The sequence below is a fragment of the Arachis hypogaea genome, chromosome 19 (genome assembly GCF_003086295.3).
Source record: "Arachis hypogaea cultivar Tifrunner chromosome 19, arahy.Tifrunner.gnm2.J5K5, whole genome shotgun sequence".
Lineage (NCBI taxonomy): Eukaryota > Viridiplantae > Streptophyta > Magnoliopsida > Fabales > Fabaceae > Arachis > Arachis hypogaea.
This window is the reverse complement of record NC_092054.1, coordinates 10,252,240-10,273,009: the sequence shown is the minus strand read 5'-3', so window position 1 is coordinate 10,273,009 and position 20,770 is coordinate 10,252,240. Positions and strand designations below refer to the sequence as shown.

The 20,770-nt window shown below is 34.4% G+C and overlaps 1 protein-coding gene across 3 annotated transcripts; it reads left to right on the top strand.

Moving 5' to 3' along the window:
- The first annotated feature begins 5,406 nt into the window (after positions 1-5,406).
- Positions 5,407-19,395, top strand: LOC112776335 (dol-P-Man:Man(7)GlcNAc(2)-PP-Dol alpha-1,6-mannosyltransferase). Of its 3 annotated transcripts, none has more exons than XM_072228161.1 (20): positions 5,407-5,604; positions 5,877-5,918; positions 6,021-6,066; positions 6,196-6,282; positions 6,968-7,023; positions 7,381-7,498; positions 8,150-8,208; positions 8,617-8,688; positions 9,505-9,568; positions 9,707-9,810; positions 10,423-10,494; positions 11,664-11,750; positions 11,830-11,897; positions 12,357-12,425; positions 12,499-12,581; positions 12,908-13,004; positions 14,392-14,457; positions 15,638-15,731; positions 15,825-15,949; positions 18,986-19,395. In XM_072228161.1, the coding sequence occupies exons 1-19, from the start codon at positions 5,482-5,484 to the stop codon at positions 15,903-15,905; spliced, it is 1,488 nt and encodes a 495-aa protein (XP_072084262.1). In that variant the 5' UTR covers positions 5,407-5,481; the 3' UTR covers positions 15,906-15,949; positions 18,986-19,395. The 3 variants fall into 3 exon arrangements, with proteins under 3 accessions (XP_072084262.1, XP_025676250.1, XP_025676249.1); XM_025820465.3 differs by lacking the exon at positions 18,986-19,395 and adding an exon at positions 16,123-16,197; XM_025820464.3 differs by lacking the exon at positions 18,986-19,395 and having other exon boundaries at positions 15,825-16,197.
- Positions 19,396-20,770: the final 1,375 nt, after the last annotated feature.

The following is a 20,770-nucleotide window of genomic DNA, read 5'->3' as shown; positions in this document are numbered from 1 at the left end:
AAATGAATAACTCCACTTTTGGTGGAACCAAGCCTTTCCATGTAGTTCTGGTGAAACTATAACTCGTTACATCCTTCGGAAGCATTTTTTACTGCAACACCTGCACAAAAGAGTTAGTAGAAAAAGCTCATTCCCTGTCAAATTTTCACACAACTCTATCATCTCTATCGTTTACTAGTTTTACAGACCTTAAAGTATCATGCAACTGATCCACTAATTCCAACTCCTATTGATATAAGTCTCACCTCTACTGGAAGTTTCAAATTCACTCTAACTCGTCCCAAAACCATAATCTCCTATAACATATCATTTTTTGTTTGAAACAGAAAAGAGCTTTGAAAAACTATCTTTTAAAGAACCATTTTGTAGCTAAATATCTTCCTAAAAGCAAATTTTTTTTCCATCACCTACCTCCATAGACAATCCAGAAATCATCTTATGTCTCACATATTGATCCTTGAACTATAGCTGACAAATATTCCTCCATGGTCCCCCTCTAACAGGTAATGTCTAATTTGATAACATCACACTGGGATCGAAACTATTACAAGAGCATACGACCTTCTTTAATAATGGACATTTTTCTTTTGAAAAACGCTACCACCACTTAATTAGAAGTGTTGTGTTCCGAACCACAGCATCACCTACCCACAATCCACCCAACTTTTTTGGAGCCTGAACCATATTTCACTTAACTAACGCCATACCATCCTGCCATCCTCCTTGCTTCACATAAATCTTCTCTGCAACGAAAATAATTTTTTTTATCACGGCCTTCAGTATCTTATACCGACTCAAATAATACATTGACAAGCTATTTATTACCGATTTAATAAAGACTAATTTACCAACTTTATTGAGCACCTTTACTTTTCACAAACTGAAGCTTCTCCTCCACCTTATCAATTATCAGCTTACAAGTCTTGACCAACTTTGAGTTCGCTCCTAGGGATATGTCAAGATATCTGACTGAAAGGTTAGCCTCCTTACATCCCGATAAGCTACATATGTTGTAAATCCATTGATGCTCATAATTGATTGAGATCAGACTAGATTTATCGAAGTTGATACTTAACTCCGATATCACCTCAAAATACCTTAGTATCCTTGCATAATTTTTGATGGTCTCCTCTTCAGGCGGGCAGAACAATATAGTGTCATCCGCAAACTGGAGATATGACGACTCTATATTATCCTTACCAACCAACAAAGGTGATATATGTCCATTTCTAATTGCCTCACCCACCATCATATGTAGTACATCAACAACAAGAACAAACAAAAATAAAGATAGTGGATCACCCTATCTCAAATCCATTTCCATCTTAAAAGATTTTGATGGTGAACCATTAATCAAAATTGACATAGAAGTTGTGCAAATACACTCATTCGCCCATGTCCTCCACCCCAACTAAAATCCATCTTCTGTAATACAATGTCCACAAAACTCTACTTTACTCTATCATATATTTTTTGGAAGTCTATTTTAATAATCGTCGCTTGTTTCTTCTTCAGCTTAAGCCATTGCACTGTTTTATACGCAATAAGTGCCCCATAATGCATTTTTTGACCGTTAATAAATGCACTTTGTATCTCCCCTACTAGTCTTGGCATCATTGATCTCATCTTCCTAACCAACACTTTAGAGGTTACCTTGTATACGCAACTCACCATACTAATCGACCGAAAGTCCTTGATCTCTTTAGCTCTAATAAACTAAGGTGCTAAAGCCACCCACGTAATATTTGAATATGGATGTAACCTGGATGTATGAAAAAAAAAATCCAACACAGCTACCGTGAACTCTGAACCAATCTCATTCCAACACTTTTTGATGAAATTCATGTTGTACCTATCACTTCTTGGAGCCTTAGATGATTAACAGTCCTACACCGCTTTCTTAACCTCCTCTATTGTCGGCATTCTCTCCAAAGCTCCAAAAATCTTCTTCATCTATTCAATTTACTAACCTATATCTAAAGTCCACAATTGGAGATCTCTCCTGATGATACATGTCCTTATAAAACTCCATGATATCAATCTTAATTATAGCTTGATTTCTTGTCAACCTGTCATTAAATACCAGCGCATCAATTCTATTGTTCCTCCTTATTGCCAATACTAAATTATGGAAGTACTTAGTATTTTTGTCCATATCCTTTGCATGCCTAGATCGCGACATCTATTTTTAGTGTACTTCTTTTCTCACATACCATTTCTCACAATAGCTTACCAATGCCTTTCTTCTTGCTTCCACTGGACCATCATAAATCCATTGCTAGCTATATCATCCATCTTCTTAATCTGATCCTCAAAGCTCTTAATTTTTTTGTCCATGTCACTAAAGTTATTCTATGTCATCTTCCCAAAGAGACAGTAAGGGCCTTCAGTTTATCTATGAATTGCACATCACTAAGACTACTTCTCCGTTCTTCCCTGACCATTCTTAGAAAACCTCACGTATAAACCAAGAATTTAAGCTTCGGAAAGGTCATGATCCACCTCTAAACTTAGTATCCTCTGCTATTACTGGATAATGATCTGATAAACCTCTAGGTTCACCTTTTACTCTAATCTTGAAAATTCCTTAATCCATTTCATACTCATCAGTGCTTTATCAATATGACTGCAAGATCGGCCTCTAAACCATGTAAACTTTCGATCATTAAGCAACAAGTCCACTAACTGCATATCTTGTATCCAAGTCTCTCATATAATATACCAGAATTTGACATAATCTAGTTATATAACTCAATTTCTCCCATATAGCAAATTTTTCAACTTTAGTATAAGTACCATATACCAAATAAAAAGCACAATTAAACTCATTTTTTAGTAAAACTTCTTCAACATACAACCATCTCTCTCATTTGTAGCAATTATTCATTCTAAATAACATATCATCCCACATTAATGACAAACCCCAAATGCACCTTCTGACCCTACATATTCCTATCCCATAACATCACTCCATCAAATATGTACTACATCAAATTTAGTCACAACCTGCATCTTAGATTCAACCAATCTTAACATATTCACTTTTTGTTTTTTTTTTAAAGTTTTTTTTATCATATTTAATTTTCCATCACTCCTTAATTCTCTAACATTTTAAGAGTTAAAAATTATTTTAAAATTTTACTACACACATTTTTATAGTTTTTAGATCTACATCTTCGTATTTTCTCTTTCTAATCAAATTTTTTTTGAATAATTTTTTGTTCTGTACTTAAAGAATAGTCATAATATTGTCTTTTTTATTGTATTTTACTATTCCTGATTCAAATGCCAATTCTCATAATTTTCTATTTTCAAACGCCAACTTGTTGTAATTAAATTGAGATTAGTTGAATACTCAGATGCAAGTTTGTTGCTAATAATTTCCACTAACTTTTTATACTCCACTATTGAATTAAGATCTTTCAAAATAAAAAAAATTAATAAAATAAAAAATTTAATAAAAATAAAAAATTCAACAGATAAATTATCTTCTTATTTTATCATTTTATTATAATTATTGTTGCATTGGGTGGTTGTCCTCCACTACCATATCTAAGCTACAGAGTACATAAAACTGCATTTGTTTATTGTCTTTTAAATACATGAACACAGACATAAATACACAAAAAGACATAAATACAAAGAAATACAAATTTTTTATTGTGTTTGGTGATATTAGACAAGATACACCAGTATAAACTAAATATCAATTTTATTCTTATATTATCACTAATAGGATAAGGATAAGAATAAATTATTAAAGATAAAAGAATAAATATTTGTGGCTTATTCAATGTATCTCAGTGTCTTATGTATGTTTGTGTGTCACCGTGTCCTTCAAAAATCTGTGTCTCAGCAAATAAATAAAAGTAAAACCCCTCCCCGGTCCCTAACCATTTACGAATTTGACCTGGCGCCCCCTCACTATTGGAAATTAACAACGTGGTTCTTAACCATTCTCTCCGTGTGACCAAAAGGACCCTCTTACCAGTACTTCCGGTTAAGAGGGTCCTTTCAGTCACACGAAGAGAATGGATAAGGACCGTGTTGTTATTTTCTAATGGTGAGGGGACCGGGGAGGGATTTTACTTAAAATTGAAAAATAAATAAAAAAAAAGCATTGTTTTAAGTTTTGCATCTAATGCATTCTGCCATATTTTACATGTGGACGGAGAGCAAACAATGTTAAACTTAATAGATTGCACGAAATTATTTACAACGAGACTTAACACAAAAGTGATAATTATTTGGGTTGATTAAGCATTATTATGTCTTGGATTTAGGGTTTTAAGAACGACATGTATGTTCTATATTGTTGAACCTAAAAAAAAAAGTTAGTTCAAGATTATTATTCCATACACCTTTTTCTAAAAAAATTAAACTGCTTTTCTTATTAGTGAAATTAAATTCATCAACCATAAGTTTAATAGTAGGGTTACACGTAGAAACTAAATATTCTTTTTAGATTTTTAGAAGTGATATTTGTTTCATCCAAATGTTTGTGATATGACGAATTAATTTTAATTTAATTTTACGTATTTTAATTTTATTTATTTAGTTACTAATTTGAATTTCATGTAAGAGAATTTAGAGTTTTCTTTATTTAACCTAAAGTTGAGTGAGTTTCTTCGATTTAATTTCCAAACCAGTGAACAAATTATATTGAGGTATTTCTTTTTTGTTGCATCAAGAAATTGAATACAAAGAGAATCATTTGATTTTTTATTCAATTTCTTGATGCAACAAGAAAGAAATACCTCAATCTAATTTGTTCACTGATTTGAAAATTAAATCGAAGAAACTCATTCAACTTTAGGTTAAATAAAGAAAACTCTAAATCATCTGACATAAAATTCAAATTAGTAACTAAATAAACAAAATTAACATATGTAAAATTAAATTAAAATTAATTCGTCATATCACGAACATTTGAATGAAATAAATACCACTTCTAAAAATCTAAAAGAATATTTAGTCTCTACGTCCTACTATTAAAATATTTAGTCCCTAACCATCTAGAAAAGGACCTGGCGCTCCCTGACCATTAGAAAATAACAACACGATCCTTATCCATTTTCTGGTGTGACCGAAAAGACCCTCTTGTCGGTTTTCGGGTAAAAAGTACCGGTAAGAGAGTTCTTTTGGTCACATGGAGAGAATGGTTAAGGACCGCGTTGTTAATTTCCAATGGTGAAGGGGCGTCAGGTCAATTTCGTAAATGGTTAAGGATCGGGGAGGGATTTTACTCAATAAATAATAGACGTGTACCACCGTATTTATGTATTAGTGTCTGTGTCCCATCAAACAAACGCAGCATAAGGATATATTTGGAATTTTAAAATTAGTACCAAAATGGAGAGGCCCATGAAGCCCACTTGACCGTTGAAACATATGGTAAGTCCATGAAGCCCATTTCACAGAACGCACCACGCCATCGTTCTCCACACTTTGCAGTTTGCACTCTTCAAACCAGAAAACACAATGGCTTCAAAATCTGGGACGTTTCTACAGCGTTACGGTTATGACTTCTTGTTGGGATCAATCGCTGCTTTCTATGTTTTCATGGTTCCCTACACTAAGGTCGAAGAAAGTTTCAACGTTCAGGTCTCTCTCTCTCCGATTATTTATTTAGTGACATGCGTTGTTTCCAATTTGAGACGCTGGATTCGGAATTGAGTGTCTTTTAGGCACCAACTCAATTGCTTGAAGTTTGTTTACACTTTAAATTCTAAATTTGTTTTTGTCTTTAAATAAAATTTTTAAACAAAGAAACTATTTTAGATTTGGTCATTTTAAGGGAAATTCGTTCTTATTGAAGCTCACCATGTTGCTTACTATTTTGCTGATTTTTTTTTTTTTCATTTTTGTCTGTGAAGGCAATGCATGATTTTCTTTATCATCGGCTTCACTTAGACAATGTAAGTTTATTAACTTGCTAGCTCAATGTGATTTAATCATTTGAAGTTTGTTGGATTTTTTACATAATTTACCATTTTCTATTTTTTTGTTTATTTCAATAGTATGATCATCTGGAATTTCCCGGGGTGGTTCCTCGCACTTTCATCGGTAAGCATTTATTTATTATTTTATTCAGCTAGTTCCATAGCTTCCTTCTCATTATGTTATATGGTTTGCACTAGTTTAATGGCTCTCTTTTTGTCATGGTATATCTATTTAATTGTGGAAATTTTGTAGGTGCTTTGTTGGTGTCTCTTGTTGCGGCTCCATTTGTGTTAGTTGTAAATTTGCTGCACTTGCCAAAGTTTTATGCTCTTGTTACAGGTGATTAGATTTCTGTCATACTTGACAATATTTGTACATCAATTCTTTTTCTTCTAGTGTATTAGTGCTCTTATTTTTTGCTCCTTCTTTATCTAATAAGTGTCTTCCCATCATCCCATGTATATCCAAAAATACAAGATAACAAAGAAATTGCAATTTTTTTTATTGTTTTAAGTTTCTTTCATTTAATTGTCAATTTTTTTACCTTCGTTTCCTCCTTTGTTTGGTTTAAATTGAAAGAAATGTTGGGAACAAACAAGATGTTCTATGCTTGAAAATAATACCTCCTTGTTTCCCTTGCATATGTGTTTAAGATAGGATTGTAAAAGTGTTTATCCTTAGTGTGTCAATTTTCGTTATTGCTTTTTTCCCCCCTGAGCATTTTTTTAGTGAATGTTCAACATTCATGTAAACAATTGATTTGATTAATGAGATGTAAATTAATATACAATCCATGACTAAGTTTATAAATATGTCCTGTTGCTTGAGAACATTTTGGGGACATCAATACAGTTCCAACTAAGTGAAGAATTGCTTTTGTGTATAGTAGAGTTGATAGGATGCCTTTTCGTTTCATTTCCCATTAATATGTTTCTTAACATCAGCTGCTGTATTGCTTCTTTTGTTATATTCTTTTCTCACGTTATAACAAAGTAAGCTAATGTTTCTTATTGATGATATCTAGTTCGGATGGCCCTAGGGAGCATTACCCTATATACACTAAGATTCTTCCGTCACAAGGTATGTTCACATCTTTTTCTTTTTCCTTTATTTATAATTTTTAAATTTAATCACATTCTTTACTACCTCTGTGGTAATGAAGGACTCTTAGTGTGAGTAAATTAATTGATGTCTTAATGAACTAGTGTTCCTTCAACTTTCCAATATCTTGCATATCCAATCAAAGTTTAAATTTCAAAAAGATGGTGGTTTAGCATGTCATTCTAAGGGTGAGTTTGGGATTGCATACTCCATCTGTTCCCTATCTTGGGCTTACCGAGTTCGTTATGCCTTTGCTCCGAACAGTTAGATTTTAAACACTTTTCAGATATAGACTATGTTGCATGTGTTCCCTAAATGATCTTCTTTGTTGTGCAGATAAGGAGTAAATTTGGGCATCAAGTAGAAGCCTTCTTTGTGATACTAACTGCCATTCAATTTCACTTCCTTTTCTATTGTACTCGTCCACTTCCTAACATTCTTGCCTTAGCTGTAGGTAACTTCTTAGCTCTTTCTTGCATGTTTGTGTATTACTTTAATCTTTTATAAGGATTAATAATAGCTGAGTGCTTGATATTTGAGAACACCATGGGACATTGAACTTCAAATGGGAAGGAAATAATTGCATTAGTATCCTGCCTGCTTTTTACTAAAAGAGATACAAGTATTCTACATAAAGAGTTCTTTGATTTTGGTCAAGGAAATAATGATTTGTTTTTAGAACAAAAAGCTTTATAAAGCTGTAGTGCATGATTTTCATGTCCATATATATCTTGGGGACTAACTTGTCTCCTTGTACATGATGGGATGGCTTGCATCTTCTTTAGAATAAAGCCTTTGGATTGCAGATGGCCTCCTTTGCTATTTTGGAACCTTTTTTTGGGTACCAATATTCAAGGTTTTATGTGGCAAGGAAGTGCAATACTTTCTTGAAAGAGCACATTGTTTTTTTGGGTAAATTTGGCTTTAGCAGAATTGTGGAGTTTTCTTGTGATGCTTCTTTAACAATGACATCTCTCATGGCATATGGGTATTTTTTGTCTTCCATTTTGGGCATTTTCCATGAGATGTTCATTTACATCTTTGCTATGGAATTTCTTATGTGCTAGTGTATGGTGTGAATTTTCTCCTGATTTTTTTTACCCAGTTAATTTGGCATATGGATACTGGCTTGAGGGGCGCTTTTATGCAGCTCTGAACTCTCTGGTATGTATGTCACATGGTTTTACTTCCGTTCCATGTGTGCTTCAGGATTTTTTTTTTTGTGAATATCAAGCTACTATGTATTTCCTTTCTCCGCTTGGACCTCATATGCATAGTTTTGTTATGCTGGAATGCTGTTTAAACATTTCATGCCAGAAATAGTTATTAATCTTGCTTTGTATGGTAAATCACCATCTTTAAAGAGAAAAGTTCAAATTCTGATGTGATCTGAATTGTGCACTGTCTGATAACAAGAGCAGATGGTTTATAGCATCAACAAGTATATTGTTCTTATTTATTATCTTTTGATGAGAATATATCATGTGGCGCAGTGTTCCTGTTCCCTCACAAGGATTTCTGATTTGCTTTGGCTAATTCTGAAATATTCTCTTGGAACTTTCTGATTGTCAGATTTTTGCTACAACCGTATTCAGATGTGACATAGTGTTACTTCTAGGCCCCCTTGGGCTACAATTCCTCTTGGTATGTTTCATTTCCTCTCCATAACTTGGTTTTGAGTTGCAGTACAGAACTCTCATTAAATTCATTTAGTCTATTCTTTGGTTTAGGTTAAGATGTCTTATGAAGCTGTCTCCTACTTGTTCTCGTTTCTGGGATAAATGTTCAACTTTTACGTATATAGAATTAAAAAGAGAAAGAAAATGAGTCTGGCTGTGACTGCATTTGTTTGATGTTGAATGCCTGATCTGTTCTCTTTTTCCAATGCTGCATCCTATATAAACAAATGAGAAGAAAAATGTAAATCTCTTACATACCAAATATGTGTTAGAGTAATTTTATGCTTCAACAATCAACAATCACGGCAGTATGTTTGCTTCTTCATGTATTTACTGGGACTTCTGATGTCAATATCTTAAGGATGAATAAAAGAGTGTGTTTCCATGTATAATGAAACTAATTTATTTCGAGTATTTTGTTATCTATTGAGTATTTTTTGAGGTTTATATTCGGTGCATTTGAAAATTTTGTTGCTTTGCTACTTATATACTCGCATATAAAAGTTGTAGGATGATTTTTAAAATATTGTATTGGGTCAACCGTATTAAAATATCGATCTTATTTGTTTTTTATATACTTAAAATGGTTCTTTGGAAAATAATGCTTGTATTTTTAGCAATTGAAATTAGTTGTTTTGTTTAATGACCTTTCTTATCCGTGTTTCTGGGCTTCACATTTTTTTATCTACTTGTTATAGAATTGCAAATTTGATCTTACAGTTCTCATCTTATGTACCATGATCAAGCCTTGTGTCTAATAACAATCATCTCTTGAAGGAAGACAAAAAAAATTTCACTATGGGGTGCTCTGAAACGTTGCACTATGATGGCCTTCTTCTGCATAGGTCAGTAAACCTTTTTTTCTTATTCTCTTATATATATGTATTTGTGATCTGCAATTTAAATAAAAGTAAAACTTATAAATGACATGTCAATGATGAATTGATGGTATTATTAAAATTTGGTTTGGGTTCCCCTCACAGGTATAACCATATTGGTTGATTCAATCATGTGGAAGAGGTTATTGTGGCCTGAATTTGAAGTCTTCTGGTTTAACTCTGTACTAAACAGGAGTTCTGAATGGGGAGTATCCTAATTCAAAGGCTTTATATTGAATACTTATTACTTTTACTTGCATTGCTGTATATTATGAAAATGTATGTTCATAATTTATAAGCAGGGTGTGGCTGATTATCTTCTGGTTCTTTCATGTTCTACCTTTTCTGAAATTCTGAATTCTGTGGCTATGTCTCACTTAAAGGATAATGAGGAGTTAGGCTAGGTGATCATACATTAATGAATGATCTTTCAATTAATTTTCTTGTAAGGTTAATTTGGCTAAAAGTGGTTTGACTGGTTTAAACTAGGGATAGCCATGTTCCTTCATATTACAATTCAAATATTTATTTATTAATTATAATTTTGGAAATGATTTCATCTTCATGTAATTGCAGTTTATATTAGTACTCTATCTTCGTTGTTAAGTACTTATTTGTTTATTTTTTCAATAATTATCAATATTTATTTATATTAAATATTATTATTACGACTGTTAAGGAAATATAATTCATTTTAACTAATTAATTATATAACTTTTCTATTTATTTAATAAATATTTTTATTTTAGTAATGCATAAAAAACTTGTTAACAACATTCATATTTGATAAATTATGATTTCCTTCACCATAATTTTGTTAGACGCATGCTTTCCACTGGTACTTCACCTCAGCACTTCCTCGTTCATTGCTTGTTGCATATCCACTTTCACTGGTAGGTCCCACATTACAAAATATCCTCATCAATTTATCATGTTGTTGCTTCATATATAGATTTGTATCTTCCCAGGAGGTGATTAGTATTTTGTAATTTTGATATCAAATTGGGGTATTCTTTTCTAAATCAAAATGTCTATTTTCTTAGTAGTCTAGAGCTGGCATTTCCCTTTGTTTAGTCTGATTTACTATGTTAAGTTTAATATTTCTCTATGATTTATGTTTGGAGTATAGATTAAAACAGAGGGATTTTGATGTCTATTTGCTTTAAAAACTTTTTTTGGTTTACTCATTGTTTGTTTTCTGTCTGTTCAAGCATCTAGTGTGTTTTAACTGAAGATAGAGATTATTTGTAATTAATATATCACTCTTTGTGGGTACATCATTTCAAAATGATACAATCCTCACAAAGATACAAAAGATATAGCTAGGTCATAAGGGGATGCTTACTTAACATAACCTTTTCCTACTAAGCGGGGTCGGCTACATGGATCCAAAGACGTTATTGCGTCGTGGTCATGCATTTAGATACGACAAAGTTTTACGTTGGTTGTTACAAGCCTAACTCAACCCTACATGAATCTGAAATTCCTTTGAATATCAGCTAGTGTCCACCATGGTTTATTCATTTTTTTATGCAATAAACCACAAGTTTAGCTACTAAAAGAGTAGATTTACATAAATTTGTTTTTGGAGAGAGACATTAATTTAGTCCCTTTGCTATTTTCTAATGAGAGAATAAATTGGTTTCAAACTTTATAACTGAGGGACTAAATTAATGTCATTGTCCTATTATTAGTTGAAAAAAAAATTGATGTCCCTCTCCATTTTTTAAGGATTAAATTTATTCAATCTGTTTGCCAAGGATTAAATTGATAGCAACCTAATATTTAAGGGGTCAAAGATGGTGTTTTAAAGTTTTTGAAGGAATTGCATATTTTCTAGAAGCATGGAAAGTCCTTTTGATAGTAATAAGCTATCAGTAAAAATCTGGATGTCGTACAAGTATTGCACACTTACATGAACTATGGCATGTATCACTTTTCTACCTTTGACTTTTCTTGCTTCAATTAAAGAAATATCAAGAACATAAAAATAAAAGGAATAGGGGTAGGCAAAAAAGATATGTTGTTTCTTCCTAAAATAACAATTTGTTTTTTGTTGCAGTTTGGTCTCATTGTAGACAGAAGGGTTCGATCTTACACTTTGCCAGTTCTTGCCTTTATTTTGCTTTATTCTAAGCTTCCCCACAAGGTAAGTCATTTGAAATCTCTGGTTTATCTGTCCCTGTCTTCCAACTGAATATGCAGCATTATTTTGATGGATACTGCAGGAGCTTCGTTTTATTATAAGTTCAGTACCAATTTTCAACTTATCAGCTTCGGTTGCAGCCAATAGAATGTAAGGTCCCTTTACTTATTTAATTTTCAGAGATCAGACAGCATCTTCGTTTATAACTTTATCCTTTTGGAGAAAACAGTAAAAAACAAGCAAAAGAAAGAATTGTCAATGAAGACTTGAAGAGTAGCTTTCCAGAGTGTGAATTTGTATTTCTTATCTGTTTTAGTATATTTTTCTTGTCAAACATATGGTATGTGCTGAACATTTGTGCTTGAAAATATATTTGTGCTCGTCGAACATATAAAGGGGAAGGAAAGAAAAGGGGATGAAGAAATGCGCAAGAGACCTGAGCTATTTTGAGGCTTGAGCTGAAATATATTTACAATCCAAATGGATATTAAATGCCAAGTGTTTTCTTCATTAAAGAATAACTAATTAGTATGTCTGTTTTCTAGGTTGCATACTTGTTTATGAATTTAGGTACTGTTGTTGACTAATAGGTGTGCTAACATGTTTCAGTTACAACAATAAGAGAAAGATGATCTGGAACTTGCTTTTCATCATTATGTTGGGGTTGTTTCTAATCAGGTTGGTTTGGTGAAATTTGGTTTCACTGAGATGGATATATCCTTCCTTCATTTACTTATTCTCTATTTTATAGTCTAGGAGGCACCATCACAACTTTCATGGCATCATACTGGAACTATCCTAGTGGTCATGCCTTAAAAAGATTGCATGCAATTGGTGAGTCTATGAGTCCTGAAACAGTGAATCTACTTGCATTTACTGCTATGTGTTCAAACTGCTCTCTGTACCTAACTTTCTTTTTTGCATAAGCAACTGTGGCAACTTCTTTCAATTTGTTAAAAGTCTTGGATCTGTTGGATCTTTTTTGATGAATCAGTACACCTTATATATATATATAGGCATTGAGCTCAATTCTATAAGCATGGCTTGTGATGCTTAAAAGATTAAAGTATGGATGGGAGAGTTACATAAAAGATTAAAGACTTATATTGCTCCATCTCACTTTGTCAGACTCTTCTTTTTTTTTTTTTTTAACATTGCAGGTTTTCATAACAATACACATGAACAGTGGATTCACATTGATACATTTTCAGCCATGAATGGAATATCTCGCTTTTGTGAAAGTGATTTCCCTTGGAGGTATAGTTTTCTTCTTGCTTACGTAGTATATGTATAGAAGTATGTACAATGCAGCTGGTTAGCTCCTGCATGGATGCAAGCAAACCTGTGTTTGACAGAAAAACTCATTTGCATTAACAAGGGATTTCTCCCACAGCTGCTCTCCCTTTGAATATATTCAGGGGCAGGGGGTAGTAGGAAAAAAGATCACGTATAGCTAGGGCTCACTTGTGTTAGTAGTTGTAAAAGAATGGCACTTTTCAAATTTTTAAAAAAAAAAAATTATGAAAGTTTAAAAGCAAAAAAAAAATAAAAGAGAAATGCTAGAGGGTCAGCAGAATTTATTATTTTTGGCTAGCAGTTAGCCAGCAATGTTTAAAAGTATGGACTAAAACTATGTTATTAGATTGCTAGACTAGAGGAATTGGGCTAATGGCTAAAAGTACTGGCCAAAAACAATAAATTTTGCTATCCCTTAAGCTTTTCTCGAAAGAAAAAAAGGAGAAAGGTGGGGCGGGGGTTCTTTTTGTGCTTTTCTCTTAAGGTAGAAAAAGTAGCTGAATAGAATTATCTTTGAAAAAAAAAATATATCATGGCAACAATTATTTATGAAAATTAACGGACACTGACTTATATTCTCCATCTTGATGATATTCTTCTTTTATTAACCAAAAAAAAAAGAGAAAAAAAAAGGTAAAGAAAGTAAACGATCCTTATCTCTAAAATTTTGTTCTGAGAAGCTACCATCAGGATTTCTCATTTTGGATAGAAGTATTGTAGAGAGAAGATAAATGATAAAGGTGAGAGGAAAGGCTATACTAAAAGAGGAGTCTCAGTCTCCTATATAATGGTCCAGCTAAAAGTTAATATGGATCTTGGACTACCCAGGCAAGGGGATACTCAAATTGGATGTGAACATTCTTTAACTCCAAGGATGACTATGGATAATAGAGTAAGTTAGGAGAAGTGGTAAGTTACTGTAACCCTAACTAGAGTAAAACTGAGGCAGTGTAACCGCCTTTGCCAGCTAGGATAGATCAGTAACTAACTTATTCCCCATATTACCCGTAGCTTCCCACAGAAGCTACTCCCATCTTGTATAGAAGCTGAACTGATTCAGCTATGAGTTAGTTAATCATAATTGTAAAATTCCCGAGATCTCTCTCTCTCTCTCTCTCTCTCTCTCTCTTATTATTGAAGGAGGTTGTTAGAATGTGCTCTTTACATGGTCTATGATGCCTATGCAGTGAACTAGAAACTAAACAAACAAATAAATGAATTATTAAAAGGAAAAAAAAGTTACTAGTATACTTCTCATATATTTAATCACTGGTTTTTTTTTTTTTTGCAACAATCAGAATATGTTGCTTTTCTTATTCTGAACTTTATTTATTATTCTCTGATGTAGGTATTCTAAAGAGGAAGAAATAAGCATGCAAGAACTTGCGCAAAGGAATTTCACTTTTCTTATAAAGTGAGTTTTGTTTTCCATACTTTGCTTCACAAGCATATAAATTATTTCACACATTCTTTGTTTATGGTAAGAAATACATGCACACTGTTGACAGAAAGCGTCAGAATTGTCTAGTGAATTAGTGCATGGTAATGAAATTGGTAAAGTTCATAAAGCCAATTATCCCGGTAGAGTATCTATTGGCAGGGATACTGTGCTGTGTGTGCATATATGCGCATTGGACCTATTGGCAGGGATACTGTGCTGTGCGTGCATATATGCGCATTGGACACTTGGATACGTTCAGCTGTAAACTTGTAAAGTTGTATTGTGTTGGTTTGGATTGGCTTATTTGATTGAAAAAGTATTTTTTTTTTCAAAAGTACTTTTATTAAATTTTAAACACATTTAGATACGTCTTTTTAAAAAAGTACTTTTGTTAAAAAAAGCAAATTATTTCTTTTTTTAAAAGTCAACAATGCATTACTTAAAAAGAAACCATAAGTAAAAGATGTTTATAATATTTGAAAGTTTTTTTAAAAAAGTCTGTCTAAATATGAAATAGTTTTTTTTTTCTTTTAAAAAAAATCTTTTTAAAAAAGATGAAAAAAATAAATACTTTTTTCAAAAGTCAATCCAAACTGACCCTAAGTTTAGGTAGTAAAAGCTTAATGTCTTAGAGATAAGAATGTCGTGATGGATGAATATACACAATACACAAAATAAGATCAGAATTAAATTCGTTAGAGAGATAGTTGTGGTACCACATGTTATGGAAAAGATGGTATAATTTGGTTATTTGATCATAGAGAGCAAAATTCTAAAGCCATACAATGAGTACAACAAATAGGGGATAGTCCAATACCAAAGGCCGAAAGAGGCAAAGAGACTGTGAAGTATGAATGAAACAATTAAGAAAGGTTTAGGTTTAAACTTTTTCTCCATTAACCTGATCAACGGTTGAACACAAAGGTGGTGTTTGATTTATTTAATTCTCCCGATATATTTGGAAAATACTCTGTTGTCGTTATTTTACTTTAGACATGTATATTTGCTAGTATGTGTAACCATGCTCCTGTTTGGAAATTAGTGTCTTAAGTTCTGGTAGGGGAAAATTTTGTCATATGTGACATGTAAGTGCACTGACATATTACCAGGAATTTTGCAAATGTCTGATCTCGTATTCTTTGATCTTTAACAGTGAACATCCTATGATCAATGGATTCAAGTGTCTATTTACTGAAGATGGATTCTCAAGAATTCACTTGAATCCGGGCTTTCCACCTGTTTTACTGGTCTGTAGTTGCTACTTGTAACCAACTCAAACATTGAATGCCTTAATACTTTTCCAAGATTAATTGTCTTTAATTCTGGCCCTTTTTCTTCAGGTTAAAAATCCCAAAGTGTTTATCCATGGAAATTTAAGGAACATGGATCTTTTCGACAAAAATTGGCCTGGCTGCTCATAATCCCTGTCTGTATCATACAAGATATCGAACTCCAAGTTTGAACGGTATTGTTTCCCTTTTTCCACTTCCCTAAAAGGATCATTAGGAAGGAGAAGAGAGTGCAAGTTTGTGTGAAGCTTATATTTTAAGATCTACTAACAATTGCATGCCTAAGCCTTTTAGTGGTTAATTGGGACTAGAAATCTAGAGTATTAACTTAATCCTTTTCTGCTTGCAGAATAGTTGATCTTGTAAGTTGTAACATTTGAGGATTGATTTCTCTAAAAATGACTGTTACCAAATTTTTGAGTCACATATGTTCATCTGTACCGCAATCTTCTTTGGCATTACTTGATGCTCTTCAGTCTTCACTGATTTGTAAATTAATTTTGAACAATTTTTGTTAGACATAATTGTTGTTCAAATTGGTGTCTATTGATATTATTCAACTACCCAGATCAACATTACCAATTACCTATTACGAAATGTAAATGATCATATTTGATCAACAACTTTTTGTTTTGATCTAGAAAGTGATTTTTTATTTGGGAAAACTAAATACTTTTATAAATAATGATTGATTTTATATTAAAGAAAATCAAGTAAGTCATATCACCATCTCGTCACCCATTCCTTCCCTCCTCTCTCCCAATACCGACGAAGAACAAATTATGTTTTAAATTTATTTTTAAATATAAAATCATTAAATAAATATTAATTTTATTATTAGTTAAATGATGTTGTATCATGTTAATAAATTATTTTATGATACGTGAAACTACTTATATTTGCATACTTTGTGACATGATATTTAATATAACATATCATCATTTTCCCAATGTAAAAAAATTAACTTTAATCATATCAATTTGAGATATATAACTTTTGAAAAATCAAATCGATAATGACTTTATCTTTCAAAAGATATTTTTAATATTAACTCATTTTTTAATATTTGTAGGGATGTTTTTTTTTTTATCATGTCTTTAGTTCGTTCAATTCCATCAGAAATCAAGAGTGAAATACCCAACTTGATCTCTATCCATTTCAAATTAGATCAAGATGACTCCTGTCAAAAAAATACACCCACGCTGGCCCCTGGCCTTGTCCGTCCTAGAAGTGAGCCATCGCGGTCCCTCCATCATATCTGTTGAATATCAGATTAGAGATATAGGCTGTATATAAGTTATTCTGAGAGATATAGGTTTTATATAAATTATTCTGTTTTGATATAATTTTTGTTTTTAGATATCTGATTCTGTTGTATCTCCTAGTATTAAGGGATTTTATTTCTGTACCTATGTATATATATATATATATATATTGACGCTGAGAGATGATTCTCTCAAGGAATTCATCCAAAACACAATCCTTGTCTCACTCCATTCGTGTATTTCAAGTTGGTATCAGAGTGGGTTCCGACCCGGCTCTGGTTTCTATTTGTTTTTCTTCTTTTCCGGCTGCAATCTCTCAGTCGTGTTCCCTTTTCCTACCAGCTGACACTATCAGCTGTGTCTCTTCGTCAGAAACTGTTTTTCTGGCCAAAACCTTGTCAAACATCAGACCCACTCCGAAACAACCCCAGAATCAGAACCAGAAAGCCAAGTTTGGCATGTCCCCAAAATTTCACCGCCGTCAACCGCCGCACGCGCCGACACGCGCCGCCCCTTTTTCCTGCGCATGGTCCTCACGCGCCTCCGCTCCAGACGCGCGTGAACGTCACGCTCCGCTGCCCAAGCTTTTTCCGGCCCTCGTTTCCCTTCTGCAGGTGTTTTCCGGCCGTTTCTGAGTGTCTGCCATCATGTCTTCTGAGGTAACCCCCGACACCAACTCCAATGGTGGCAAACCGACTGTTCTAACATTTGTTGTTTCTGGAACCGCTACAATGACCTCTGAAGAATTGATGGGTGCCAAAAATTACCTTTTTTGGACTGATTCTGTGGAACTTTGGTTCATGGGCCAAGGCTATGAAGACCACCTTACTAAATCTGTTGATGATGTTCGCGCCGCTGACAAAACCACTTGGAAGAAGATTGATGCCCAGCTATGTAATCTTATGTGGCAGACCATTGATCCACTAAAGCTGACTATGTTTCGGGCTTACAAAACTTGTAAAAAGGTGTGGGACCGTGCTAAAGCTTTATACACTAATGACATTGCAAGACTTTACCATGTTGCTAAGAAGCTGTGTAGTTTACAGTATGGAATCTTATGTTGGGGCTGTGGAAGCTGTCAAGGAAAAGTTTTCGACTCTCCTTCCCTATGTGTCTAATGCTAATGACCATCATGCTCAACAGGGAAAGCTGTTTTTGGTACTTACGTTACTTGGGTTGCCAGCTGAACTTGAATCTCTACGACAACAAATATTGGACACCTCACCCGTTCCTTCCCTTGAGGACGTATTTGCACGACTCTTGCAATCCGGCCCCTCTCTTGAGACCCATACTTTCGACCAAACTGCATTGGCATCCCAATCTTCTTCTCAAGTGTCCTTTCAAGTGCCCACTCGCGGCGGCCGTGGGGGTCGTGGTAATGGTCGTGATAATCGTACTCGCCTTAGTTGTACCTATTGCCATAGGATTGGTCATACTCAGGATAAATGTTATGCTCTCCATGGTCGTCCTACCAAGGTAGCTAATGTTGTCCAAACTAATGAGCCATCTGACGTTCACTCCGCCGCACAACCACAAGGGATATTTGTCTCTGGCAATGATTATGATGAGTTTCTCAAGTACCAAGCTTCAAAACAGGCATCTACTCCCGTTGCTTCGGTGGCCCACTCTGGTAATTCTGTTGCTTGTATCTCTCATTCCTCTTCTCTTGGACCATGGGTCCTTGACTCAGGTGCTTCTAATCACATTTCTGGTACTTCTTCTGTCCTCTCTAAACTTGAACACCCTGCATTTCTTCCTTCTATCACTTTGGCTGATGGTTCTAAAATTGGTGCTAAGGGAATAGGTCAAGCTACTCCTCTTCCTACATTACCTTTGAAATCTGTTCTTTACATGCCCAATTGTCCTTTCAATTTGATTTCTATTAGCCAACTTACTCGTTCTCTTAATTGTTCTGTTACCTTTTTTGCTGACTCCGTCATTGTGCAGGATCAAGGGACGGGACAGACGATTGATACAGGATGTGAGTCTCAAGGACTGTATCGGCTTGCCTTACCCAATACTACTGTGTCTTCTGTTGCTGCTGTTGAGTCTCCGGACGTGGTCCATTGTCACCTGGGACATCCCAGCCTCTCGAAATTAAAAGCTATGGTCCCGAGTTTATCTCGTCTTGCTACCTTAGAGTGTCAAACTTGTCATTTAGGTAAACATGTTTGTAGTTCTTTTTCAAGTCGTGTCAATACACGATCTGCGTCTCCCTTTTCTGTTATTCATTCTGATGTATGGGGACCTAGTCGTGTTACTTCTCATTCTGGTTTTCATTATTTTGTCACCTTTATTAATGACTTTTCTCGTTGCACTTGGTTATATTTAATGAAGGACAGATCTGAATTATTTGCACATTTCAAGTCTTTCTGTTCTAAAATTCAAAACCAATTCAAAACTTCAATTAAAAATTTACAAAATGATAATGCTCGTGAGTATTTTTCAGCACCCTTTTCGTCTTACTTGTCCTCCCAAGGCATTCTACATCAGTCGTCTTGTCCTCATACCCCTCAACAGAATGGTGTGGCTGAGCGTAAACATTGTCACTTGATTGAAACTGCTCGCACTCTTCTTCTCCATACTCATGTTCCCCTTAAGTTTTGGGGTGAGGCTGTTCTGACTGCATGTTATTTAATTAATCGTATGCCTTCTTCTGTTTTGCAAAATCAAGTTCCTCATTCCATTTTATTTCCTCATGAACACATTTTTTCTCTTCCACTACGAGTCTTTGGTTGTACTTGTTTCATCCATGATCTTACCCCAGGCAAAGACAAGTTAACTGCTCGCTCTATCAAATGTGTTTTCTTAGGGTACACTCGATTTCAAAAGGGTTATCGTTATTATTCTCCAGCTCTTAATCGTTTCTTCGTGTCTGCATATGTCACTTTTCTTGAGAATACCCCTTTTTTCTCTGCACCCGACATCACTTCACCTTCCATTACGGAGGTGCTTCCTGTTCCTTACTTAGATGGGCCTCCTATTCCCACAAAGCCTCTCCAGGTTTATCATCGCCGCCCACGGCATGCAGTCCAAGATAACTCATCTCCTGAACCCGTGGTTGAACCGTCCTTGGATTCTTCTTTGGGAGTTAGCAGTAGTCCTCCTATTGCTCTTAGACAAGGTACTCGTTCCACCCGTAATCCTAATCCTATTTATAATTTTCTTTGTTACCATCGTTTATCATCTTCGCACTATGATTTTACCTCCTATTTGTCTTCTGTTTCTATACCCAAAACAACAGCAGAAGCTCTTTCACATCCAGGGTGGCGCCAGGCTATAATTGAGGAGATGTCTGCCTTACATTCTACTGGTACTTGGGATCTTGTTCCATTGCCACCGGGCAAATCTACTGTGGGTTGTCGTTGGATCTATACTATTAAGGTTGGCTCAAACGGAACCATTGATCGATTAAAAGCCCGCCTTGTGGCTAAGGGCTACACTCAAATCTTTGGTTTGGACTATGGTGATACCTTCTCTCCTGTTGCGAATATGGCCTCTGTTCGTCTTTTTCTTTCTATGGTTGCCATTTGCCATTGGCCTCTTCATCAACTTGATATTAAAAATGCTTTCTTACATGGTGATCTCGAGGAGGAAGTATACATGGAGCAACCTCCCGGGTTTGTTGCTCAGGGGGAGTCTTCCGGCTTAGTATGTCATTTACGCCGATCTTTATATGGCTTGAAACAATCCCCTCGAGCTTGGTTTAGTCGCTTTAGTGCTATTATTTCT

Bases quoted from the DNA above. Each gene is read 5' to 3' on its own strand.
- LOC112776335 (XM_072228161.1), top strand. From the start codon at position 5,482: ATGGCTTCAAAATCTGGGACGTTTCTACAGCGTTACGGTTATGACTTC. The intron at 6,067-6,195 runs GTAAGCATTTAT...GAAATTTTGTAG, and splicing joins GGTTCCTCGCACTTTCATCG to GTGCTTTGTTGGTGTCTCTT. The intron at 8,209-8,616 runs GTATGTATGTCA...TCTGATTGTCAG, and splicing joins ATGCAGCTCTGAACTCTCTG to ATTTTTGCTACAACCGTATT.